Source organism: Lissotriton helveticus, chromosome 5_1, assembly GCF_964261635.1.
Source record: "Lissotriton helveticus chromosome 5_1, aLisHel1.1, whole genome shotgun sequence".
In the NCBI taxonomy this organism is placed as follows: domain Eukaryota; kingdom Metazoa; phylum Chordata; class Amphibia; order Caudata; family Salamandridae; genus Lissotriton; species Lissotriton helveticus.
The window spans coordinates 138711602-138723640 of NC_136065.1; the positions used below are offsets into that span (position 1 = coordinate 138711602).

At 48.7% G+C, this 12039-nt stretch overlaps 1 protein-coding gene across 1 annotated transcript in view; it reads right to left on the reverse strand.

The window, feature by feature from the left end:
• Window positions 1–12039, reverse strand: part of CCDC187 (coiled-coil domain containing 187) — a 282400-nt gene that overhangs the window by 125377 nt on the left and 144984 nt on the right. The window contains exon 15 of the mRNA XM_078640350.1: window positions 7429–7535. Within this exon, the coding sequence (XP_078496476.1) occupies window positions 7429–7535 (107 nt within the window). The remainder of the gene's footprint in view (window positions 1–7428; window positions 7536–12039) is intronic.

Here is a 12039-nt window from a genome sequence, read left to right on the forward strand (position 1 = left end):
AGTTAAAAAGACACACAGCATTATGCGAAATAATATGTTTGTCCCAATTCGTCCTTCTATTTCGCTGTGAAACCTTCCCTAACCTATTTCTCACCTCACAAACCTGTGTAAGATCACAGTTGGACCATTCCTCTGTTCCAGAATCTACTCTTGTCCCCCAAACTGTTTTTCTTGATAGCTTTCAAGGTTGTGGGTTTTTTGGTTACTTAATTTAATTTTTCACCTATGGGCCTCCACAACACACCCACACACAAATCAATCAATCAATCAATCAGGTCATTTATAGAGCGCACTACTCACCCGTAGGGTCTCAAGGCGCTGGGTGGGGGGGGGGGTGCCGTTACTGCTCGAACAGCCAGGTCTTGAGCTTCTTCCTGAAGGAGAGGTGGTCTTGGGTCAGGCGCAGGTCGGTCGGGAGTGAGTTCCAGGTCTTGGCGGCCAGGTAGGAGAAGGACCTTCCTCCTGTTGTTGCTCTTCGGATGCGGGGGACGGCGGCGAGGGCGTGGTTGGTTGATCTGAGGAGGCGCTTGGGAGTGTAGAAGTTGATCCGGTTGTTGAGGTAGCTCGGGCCTTGGTCGTGTAGGGCTTTGTGCGCGTGGGTGAGGAGACGGAAGGTGATTCTCTTGTTGATCGGGAGCCAGTGCAGATCTCTCAGGTGTCCGGAGATGTGGCTGCGTCGGGGGATGTCGAGGATGAGTCTGGCCGAGGCGTTCTGGATCCGCTGGAGTCTCTTCTGGAGCTTGGCGGTGGTTCCGGCGTAGAGGGCGTTGCCGTAGTCCAGTCGGCTGGTGACGAGGGCCTGGGTGACCGTCTGCCTTGTCTCGGTGGGGATCCACCGGAAGATCTTACGTAGCATGCGCAGGATGTTGAAGCAAGACGAGGAGACGGCGTTTACTTGTCTGGTCATGGAGAGGGAGGAGTCCAGGATGAAGCCCAGGTTGCGTGCGTGGTCCGTTGGTTTGGGTGCGGTGCCTAGGGCGGGGGGCCACCAGGAGTCGTCCCAGGCGGAGGGCGAGGAGCCCAGGATGAGGACCTCCGTCTTGTCCGAGTTCAGTTTCAGGCGGCTGGTCGTCATCCATTCGGCTACATCTCTCATCCCTTCGTGCAGGTTGGCTCTGGCGGCGGCGGGGTCGTTGGTCAGGGAGAGAATCAGCTGGGTGTCGTCGGCGTAGGAGATTATGTTGAGGTTGTGTTGGCGTACGATGGCCGCGAGGGGGCTCATGTAGACGTTGAAGAGGGTGGGGCTCAGTGAGGATCCTTGAGGGACGCCGCAGATGACTTTGGTGGCCTCTGACTTGTACGGTGGTAGGCGGACTCTCTGTGTTCTTCCGTCGAGGAAGGAGGTGATCCATTCCAGTGCCTTGTCCTGGATTCCGATGTTGCCGAGGCGCTGTACTAGGGTGCGGTGGCAGACAGTGTCGAAAGCCGCGGAGAGGTCCAGGAGGATGAGGGTCGCTGTTTCTCCGTTGTCCATCAGGGTTCGAAGGTCATCGGTGGCAGCGATGAGGGCGGTCTCGGTGCTGTGGTTCGCTCGGAAGCCCGACTGTGAGGGGTCGAGGGATCCATTCGTCTCGAGGAAGGCGGCCAGCTGTTTGTTGACGGTCTTCTCGATGACTTTGGCCGGGAACGGGAGGAGCGAGATGGGACGGTAGTTCTTGAGGTCGGTGGGGTCTGCTGTGGGTTTCTTGAGGAGAGCGCTGAGTTTGGCGTGCTTCCAGCTCTCAGGGAAGGTGGCGGTGTCGAAGGAGGTGTTGATGATGTCCCGCAGGTGGGGTGCGATGACAGCGTCGGCCTTGTTGAAGACGTGGTGAGGGCAGGGGTCAGTCGGAGATCCGGAATGGATGGAGTTCATTGTGCGGATGGTGTCTTCGGTGCTGATGGGAGTCCAGGTGCGGAGGGTGGTGGTGGGTGGCGTTGTTGCGGTTGTGGCTTGCGTTGGTTGGTTGCTGAAGCTGTTGTGTATGTCCGTGATCTTGTTGTGGAAGTAGGACGCGAGGGAGTTGCAGAGGTCTTGCGACGGGGTGATGTCATTGTTTCCGGCGTTGGGGTTGGAGAGCTCTTTCACGATGTTGAAGAGTTCCTTGCAGTTGTGTGCGTTGTTGTCCAGTCGGTCCTTGTATGTATTTTTCTTGGTGGCGCGGATCAGTTGGTGGTGTTTCCGGGTGGCGAGCTTGAGGGTGGTCATGTTGTCCGTAGTTGGTTCCCTTCTCCAGACTTTCTCGAGGGCTCGACAGTTCTTCTTGGAGCTCTTGAGTTCGTCGGTGAACCATGGTGTTTTTCTGCTGCAGGGTCTGCTGGGTGGGGTTCTCAGAGGGGCGAGTTCGTCCGCGCAGTTGTTGATCCACTTCGTGAGGTTGTCGGCGGCCTGGCTTGGGTTCGCTGAGCTGGCGGGAGGGTGCTGGTTCAGGGAAGCGGTGAGCTGGTCGGCTGTGATCTTGTTCCAGCTTCTTCGGGCAACCTGTTGCTGGTGGTGGTGGATCGTCGTTCTTCTGAAGGTGAAGTGGACGCAGCTGTGGTCCGTCCAGTGGAGTCCTGTTGCGTGGCTGAAGGTGACGTCTTTGCTAGATGAGAAGATGGCGTCGAGTGTGTGTCCGGCGAGGTGGGTGGGGGTGGACACCAGCTGCTTGAGTCCGAGGTTGGCGAGGTTGTCGAGCAGGCTGATGGTGTTGCGGTCGCTGTTGTTCTCCAGGTGGAAGTTGAGGTCCCCCAGGAGGATGTAGTCGGTGGAGGGAAGGGCATGCGGGCTGACGAAGTCGGCGATGTCCTCACTGAATTGTGTGCGTGGCTCCGGGGGTCGGTAGATCAGGGTGCCTCTGAGGGTGGTGTTCGGGTTGGTGTGGATCTGGAAGTGCAGGTGTTCAGCGGTGGTTAGGGTGTCGTCGGTGTTGGTTGTGATGCGGATGGTGTCTCTGTGGATGATGGCGATGCCTCCTCCCGTCTGGTTGGCGGTGCGGTCTCTCCGGATGATCTTGTAGCCCTCTGGGATGGCGATGGCGGTGTCGGGGGCTGAGGAGGCGTTCATCCAGGTCTCGGTGAGGAAGGCAACGTCAGGGGCGGTGGTGTCGAGGAGGTTCCAGAGTTCGATGGCGTGTCTGTGGACGGAGCGGGTGTTGAGCAGGATGCACTTGAGGTGGTTGCTGCTGGTGTTCGGCTTGGCGGGTGCAGGGAAGGTCCGGATGCAGGTGAACTTACAGGCGTGGCAGCTGAAGGGTCCGTGGGTGTGCTTCGGGGCGGCTCGATGACATCCTGGGATGCGGCCGGTGTTGAGTGCGATGAGATCGGCGGCGTTGTAGGTTCGTCGGGTCGGTTTCCGTCGGTGGGGGCCAGGGGTCCTGGCGCTGGTCGCGATCCGGTCGCGGACGGGCGCAGACGGGCTTACCTTTGGCGCGCCTTCGGCGCACAATCGGCGCGCCCGCTGCGCGTTCGCACGGTCGCCATTTAAGGCGAAGTGCGCGGGTGGGCGAAGCAGCTGGGAGGCGGGAGCGGGGAGGGAACAGAAGGAAAAAAGGGGCGGGGTCGGCGGTGGTGGCGGGAAGCGGGGGGCGGCGAGGAAGGCGGGAAATACGAAGGCGAGCGGGCAGCGACTACGGGGGAAACAAGCACAAATGACAATCAATAACACGCTAACACGGGCAGAGCTACGTACTACAAGCACAAAAGAAGGTCAAAATAACACTTAGCACTGGCAAAAACAACGAGGGGAAAAAACAGGCACAAAGGATTGTAAAAACAGAACAGAGCAGAGCAACGACAGCAGGGTCAGCCGGCAGCGCGGCTGGCAGCGAGGCAGAGGGCACAGCAGGGGGGCACACGCAGCAGCTGGTGGCCGTGCGGCGCGGGGGTGTCCCACAAATGGATTGTAAATCCACATTCAATAAAAATCCTTCAAGATAAGATGTTCAAAACTTATCGGATACAATAAATATCACATATTCCAAGTTTATGGGGAATACCATGCGGATTTTGGTGCTTACAGCACCAACTAAAATTGCCATGTTGAAGTAAATCCTGGGCCTTTTCCTCTTAGTAAACTCCAGTAGGGTTGCCTTTCCTAAATCTAGTGGTATTTACCACATATGATAAATACCTCTTTATTCCACCTAACTTGTATTAAGGGCCTAAGTTAGTTCGTCAGTGTTAAGGTGCAGCGTACATGCTGATGGTGGAAGGAAAACACGTCATCTAAAGGTCTCCCAAGTTGTGCAGCATTTTTTCACATGACATCTCACATTTGAAAAAAATGGTGGCCAAAAAAAGGAGATACCAAGAAAAGCTGAGTACACCAGCTCTGCATGACCGCTTCACTCTGGCATTTCTATGCTGCTGGGAAAGCCGCTTGCCAAGGGTGGGACGTCCAGTGGTGGGGAATCACCAGCGTGCAGCTAATGAGCAGTGGCAGTTTATCTGCTGATGCCTAGGGCTAAAGGCAACACTGAGGGATGGGTGATCAACCACGGACATAGAAACTCATCAACAGACTCACTGCCACCCAGAGTCCCGTCTTTCTAGGCACGGCATTCAGCAGCAGGAAATCATCTTGAGCGGTGCTGTACCCATGCACCAAATGGATCTTTTGAGGCAGGCTAAAACATCACCTTGGGTACAGTCAGGAAACTTCGGGGCAGATTCAGCAACCTTTTATTTCACCGCAAATTTATGAAAAGTGACACAATCAGCGCAAAGTGTTGATAAATTATTTACTTTCGAATGCAAAACGTTTTTTGCACAGAAGAGTATCCCTAACGTACACAAGTAATGCTTTGCTTTAAGAGGGTGAGCCAGGGGTAGTTCGTGGGTGTTCCAATGTATTATCCTGGTTGAAAGGCTATTATTAAGTGCTACTCAGTTACACTCAAAAATGGATGACATTCGTAGCATTCCTGGTAGAGCTCCTTGCCTCCCAACTAACTCAAAGTACTTTTGACTAGAGTCCATTCGAAAAATACTATCTCTGTGTAGAGCCCTATTCCTCCACAACCTGATTAAATGTGAGGTTGTATCCTTTCCTCTCTCACCAGCCGCAGTCCGTGCAGGTAACAGCGTTGGGGTAATGGGGCCGCGTGGTGGGAGATTTCGAGGGATGATGCAGAGGGAAAATTAAATAAATAAAATCCTACCCACACGGCCCCACCGCCCCACCACGGTTACCAGCATGGACCGCGGTTGTTTCTCACCATAGAACACTCACCTACTACTGCTTTTTGAAGGAGTTGTTTTTTGTGTGCTTCCTGTGTGGGAAAGACCAGGAACATTTGTGAAAATCCCAAAAGTTGCAAGTTTGTGTGTATTCACAGGAGTTTGTTTTGTCACTACTGAGGGTCAGTAGAACTCGCGGAGTTTCTCTCCATGGAATTGACTAAAAACTCTGCGAGATTCCGCAGAGTTCCATGAGCTGCAGAGTTCAGATACGTCACGCTGCTCGCGCTGATTTTTTGTGCCGGGAGTTGTCCCGCCCTGCAAAATCAGCGTGAATAGCACCATGTGGCGCAAAAGAGGGTGCTGCTTCTTTCTGTCGCTTGAGTAGATTTTCTACACGAGCAGCAGCTTTGTCAGCGCGAGCGGCAGCTTTCTGAAAGCGAGTGGTAGCGACCTGCCATGATCGCCCGTGTTGAGAAAATTTGCCAGGAGGCGATCTAGCACTCGATTTTCTAGCTTGCACTTGCCAACTTCACATTGGCAAGCAGCGCACAAGAAATTAACTCCACAAAGTGGTTTGTTGTTCCAGAACTCCGTGCTTCAAGCGGAATGAGAAGTGGGCAAAGCTCCACTGGAGGAGCGGAGTTTATTGTCCACTCCTAGTCTCTGCACCTGCTGTAGCACATCCTCCTTCCCTTTTTACTCTCCTAATGGAAACTTAGCTCTGCAAACAACTCTATGTATCAGCTGAACTTTTTATCTCTTAGAAAGTAGAATTTCCGTTCATAAAAAATACACAAATCTTGATTCTATGAGTTATGATTTCGAAATGACAAAAGTAATGTAAGCTTTTTGATCATACGTGCCAGAAGAGACTCACCGGGAGTCTGAAAATATTACCATGAAGTGGGGGAATGAGATTGAGGAGAATAAAGAAGAGTGGCGTAGAAAGAATAGAGAAATGAAAGGAAGGAGGAAGAAAAACCAAAAACAAGATGAATGGATCAAAATGTGACATTATGAGCAAGGCGCAGGATGACAAGAGAGAGCTTTTTTTTCTTTTGCCACGCGGCAAAGGGAGGGGACATGCGCTACACAGGCGGAGGGAAGGAGGGGGCAAAGGCACACGAAAAGAGGGAGGGATGGAGAGAGCGGGTAAAAACAACACAGACGTAGGGAGAGAGGGTAACACGAAGGAATATCACATCTGTAATACAACTAAAATGACAAAAGTCTACGAAATTGAAGTGACTGACACGCGCACTCCGAAAATAAACTTTCTCAACTATGGTGTACCATGTTTGAAGCGGTAACCAAGACAGATCATGAGAGAGGGGTCAAACGCCACAGGGATGGAGGGCGGTCAGCAGGGGAGCCAAAGGCAGTCAGGAGGGAAGCGAGGAGAGTAGGAGCAAGCTGCATCGGCAACATGGAAGCCCATGTCTGTCATACGACAAAAACAACATTGAGAAAAGTATAAAGAACACTCGCAGTCTGAAAAAAACCTCAGAGTGAAGCAAGTTTGAAGCAGGAGAGGGGGGGGGTGAAGGAAACAGACGGCCTTAAAACAGGTACAGTACTATGTAGTGCTTCTTAATGGAGACAAAAATAGGGCAGGTGTCAAAGCTCGAACAGCAGAAGGACACTTACTGGAAACAAATGCAGCACTTTAGCCATGCTCCACAGGAGGGTCAAACATACAAAGAAGATATAAAACCAGCAAAGAGGAAATAAAACCAGCATGCACTAACCAAACAAAAGCACGGAAATAAGAGTGATGGCGCAGCCACCCAATGGTAAGCAAGGGCGGACTCTAAGCCCCTTTAATTTAACAAAATATTTCACAAGTGACATCACACATGCTATCTCAGGTGGAGACCAAAAATGGACCTGCAACAAATGTTTTGAGTTTTTTTTAAGGAAAGCCCTTCTATACACACCCAGGGCCCGAATCACAGAACTAACTTAAGACAAAATTCTAAACTTACTACCATTTTGGTATACACAGAAGGCACTTACTCATCAATGAGTAAGTGCCTTCTGTGAATACCAAAATGAGTAAGTGCCTTCTGTGAATACCAAAATGAGTAAATGGTAGTTAGTTTAGGATTTTGTCTTAAGTTAGTTCTCTGAATCGGTACCCCAGATTTTAAATGAGAGAATAATTAGGTTCCCAAAGAAGTCTAATCACAGACATATCTTGTCATTTTGAGAATTTACAAAGTAAACTTAGCTGTACTAACTCTGTCACCAATTCTGACAATTATATTCTAAGAATGTCCTTTGCTTTACCTTTGTCGTCCACAGATCCAGTGGGCTCCTTGTGCCCATCCAAAGGAGGCTGATGAAGCTTGGATGAGGTTCTGCTTGTCTTCTCTGCTGTCAGGACAGGTGACTTCCTAATTCATGCAGAAAGACATGAAAACCAATTATGCTCCATTATGCACTCTGTGGGCCACGGATGCCTATCCAAGAGGGCCAGACTCATGCCAGATTTTCAGGCTACCCCATAAGAATAATCAAAAAGCCATTATGCTTAATGAAAATCCTGAAAAAGTTGATCAGACCCTCTCAGAGATATCTGCTGGACATCCTCATATATGTCAGTTATTCAGCATTGTTTTCAATGGGCCGATGCCTGCCTAACCTGTACCTGATGCCAGCTGTGGCATTGAGACCCAACAGTATTGCCATTTTAGTAGAATGGTAGGCGCAAATATTCAAGTCATGCATTTCATCACAATCGCAGCATATTTGGACGTTACCCAAGTCAATGGCCAGGGTCACAGTATGATACAGCTATTGTTGTCCAGTTAACGTGGCAGGCTCTTGGGCATCTTCAGAGTGGCCAATGAAACATGGCGCTGATGCCAATCCTGACGTTCTCTCACTGACCTCAAGCCCCACCTACCTGCAATCGCTCCGTTACTTCTATAACTTGCAGATCGCCTGGCACAGTATTTATTCTGAAATGCTGCAAACATTTATTGTAGTTTACATATTGGCTTTGTGAAAGAGAAACGCAAACTTATTTTCCAAGGAGCATGAAAAGAAGTCAAGTAGTGCAAGCCAGGAGCAGAACCTGTGTGTCCTGGTTTCTCCATGAAATGTTTAGCCAACAGACTGAATCTTTGAAATAGCATGATAAGCAATGTCAAGAGAAGATCTACTGCAGAAGTATAACCTTTTTTTAAACTAATCTCCCAGTTCTTGCAGTGTATGTTACATATGTCTCCAGTGACAGCCAGTACGCGCAAAGGTCAATGGGCAGGATTCCCCTTCCTCGGATGGGTGGGTCGTTTCAGGGGTGTGCAATGGAAATAGATTAGACGATCAACTAAAGAAAGTCCAGGGTGAGCCTGGCTCTGTGACACTCTGTTTGTACACAGCCCTTGGGCAGCAGAAAGACTGGAGCGCAAACAGTTGCCACAGCATCACTCGTTTCTGAAACGAGGTGTGAGACCTGACTATATCCTGACTGTCATGAGCGAGACCTGACAATACCCCTGATTATGAGTTGGAGACAGCACTCCATTCTGACTGCCATGAGTGAGACGGGATCATATCTCGAATGCCATTAGAGAGCCTTCATTCCATCATGGAATGAGGTGTGAAAAACCATTATAGCGCACGCGTCATATCCTGACTCCCATAAGTGAGACTGCCAGAGGCCAGGAGTGAGACCTCACTCCATTTTCACTACAGCTTAACTGCCATGAGGGAGATTTCACTTCACAGTAGCTGTAATGAGCGAGACCTGACTATATCCCGGATGGCGTTCAGTGATACTTCACTCCATCGTGGAACAAGGTGTGAGACCTCATTCTAGCCACCTTCCAAAGAGGATAGTGCACTATATTCTAGATGCTATGATGAGACCTCATCCTACGCAACTCCCAGTTGTTATACTTGACTCTAATGTGGCTACCATGACTAGATGTTTACTCCATCATTGCTAATGGCAAGGAGAGGCGTTATTCTTTCATAGCTGGCAAGGGAGAGAATTTTCTGTTTCATAGCTGCTGTGAATGAGATTTCACTTTATTCTGGATGCTATTAGTGGGACTGGACTCTATTCTCGTAGACAAGAGGGAGCATTAAATCTGCCCTATTCCCATTAGTAATACTTTACGCATACTTTACGCTAGTCTAACCTTCATGAGTGAGTCATATCTCTACCGCCTGCAAGGAATGAAACTTTGTTCTATTCATGTTGTTGAGTTAAGCTTCCTATCCATGCTACCGGGAAGGAGACTTCACTCCATCCAGGGTGCGATGACCTACACTTGGCTCAATCTTTGCTGCCATGAGTGAGACTTCTCATTCTTGCTGTCATGAGTGGCACCTTGCTCTGTCTTTGATGCCAAAAAGGCAGGCTCTATGTTGTCCTTGCTGCCATGAGTGAGACTTGGTTCTGCCTTTCCAGCCATGAGTGTGACTTGACTCTGCTCTTGCTGGCATGAGTGAGACCATGGGTGTACTAATAAAAAAAAGTCCACATTTGTAAAGCGCACAATCACCCGTAAGGGTCTCTAGGCGCTGGGGGCCGTCGGGAAGATTAAGCGAGCTATTGCCCAGAGTCACATGGTGCTGGGCTAACCTGCCGCCGGAGCCGGGGATCGAACCGTGGTCCCCAGATTCCAGCGTCAGTCGCCCTGGCCGCGGCGCCACACCTCCTCCCTAAATATTGACCCCCACATTATCGTGGTACAAAAATATAGGGAACAGAATATTGAAGGTCAAAATAGTGATAAGTAAGTGAGTACAGAGGAGGTATAGATTTACTATTCTTAACGCCACATCTACATATATATCTCACGTAGGTACATATATGTGGAGTATAGAGAAGCTATTCTTACTTCCCTGCTGATATGTTGGGTCTGATATTTTGTCCTCGGTATTCTGTGCCATTGATATTCTGGTTTTGATAGTCAGGCATGCTCACCGGGGATATCCTATCCTTTCTGCCACGAATGACACCTTGCACTGTCTTTGCTGCTATATGGCAGGCTTTACTCTGTCCTTGCTGCCATGGGTGAGACTTTGCTTTGTCTTTGAGCTCATGAGTGAGACTTGACTCTTTCTTGCTGCCATGTGTGATATTTCATTTTATTCTAACTTTCATGAGAGCTGGATGCCACAATATTGTAGCAATATTAATATTGACCTGCACATATAGCGACTGAAAAAATGGACAAAAATGTAGACATAGCTTTTCTTCTAAATTAACTAAAAATGTTAGCATTTTAATCTGAAGGAGACGTCATAAAGGATGGACCTTCTACTATAAATTGAGTTTCTACAATCACCATAGAAGAATACTGACTGCTGAATACTTACTCCCACTATATTGTAAAGAAAAGTATAGATAGACTGCAGCAGACATGCCACTTAGACGAATTATGAAAATTACAAGGCTGTTCAATGTGATGGTGTGGGTGCAATAAAAAGGGAACTACAAAGACCTGGGAAGGTGGAATATCAGCCTATATCTGAATGAAGGTAGTGACCAGACATGATTCCCAAGCTTACTGTCCTACAGTACTCAAAATACAACTCAGTCATGAGGCCCAATTAGGCTGAAACCGCATGGGTTGCCTATGGTCCTGTTTAAAGGCGATGTGGCCTAGCAGTTCAGGCCACACTGTTCCTATTGGTGCACCTAGACTGATTGTATATGGTTGGTCCCTGTCAATAGAGATACAGTGAGCAAAACAAAAGGTTGGCAGGAATTTGACTCAGAGTAATTACAACTGGTTGAGAAGAAATCAGTTCATCCATCAACCTTTTGATTCTTTGCTTTAAGTGCCACAGGTTTTCCTAGAGGTGGGATATTTAGCTCACTGAGTCCAGGGCCTGGGTGTCACTTAACTGATGAGTCCCACCAAGGCCAACTCCAATCCAAGATTGCATTTGGTCCCATTCAGAGGGGATGTGGTCTGGCAGTTCAGGCTGGACTGTTCCTGCTGGAGCAGGCAATAGTATGAATAAAGTTAGCCCATGTTTGTAATGTCAAGACAGCAAAAAAGAAATGTAAACAGGAGTGTGGCCAGAGTAATTATTAGTGGCTGATATTGATTAAATCATTTCAACTGTCATCTTTATGTTTGCCACCTTCATACAACATGGCCTCATGGGTTACAGCAAATCACCCACTTGCTGGCGGTAAGGCGCCTAACACGCTCTTACCGGGAATACTTTTTGGACTTTTCATACTCAATCTGCATGTTTAGCTTAAGTGCTGTCAATGATGGTGTAATTGTGCAAATTAGTTTTGAGGGTGTCGGAAACACTGCATGTTGTAGGGATAAAGACAAATAAGTGCAAACAAACATTTCTGTTGTACTACACTTGTGGAATAATAGCAGAATGTCTGGAAATCTATGGCTTGTATAGATTTCTTGGGCTATTTCTGTGGATTTATGTAATTCCAAGATGCCTACTAGTAAGCAAGCCTTAAACATAATCCTGTGATACAGAGATCTGAACATTATTTGTTACCCAGCCGCTTAAGGATAAAAGTTATCGCCCGCTTTAATTGTCCATATTAGGGATCCGCATTGGTGCTGAGCATCAGTTTTGAAACATCGCTTCGAAACATCTGCTGTGAGCATCAGCACTAGTCTACAATACTCTGGTCTTATAATTGTACATCCTCCATTGTAGCTGTACTATCCCGCCTCTCTTTCCGGGTGTCCCACCAACACCTTGAACAGACAAGCAATGTCTCCACAAATGTGTCACACAAGAAGCAGCTAACAGTATGACCTACACCAGGGGTGACCAAGGTAGGCCTAGGAGTACTGGATCAGGCTGATTTCTTAGGATATCCGCTTAAAATAAATGTACATTTAATGAATTTAAATGGAAATCATTTACACAGTCAGTGGTTATCCAGAAAAT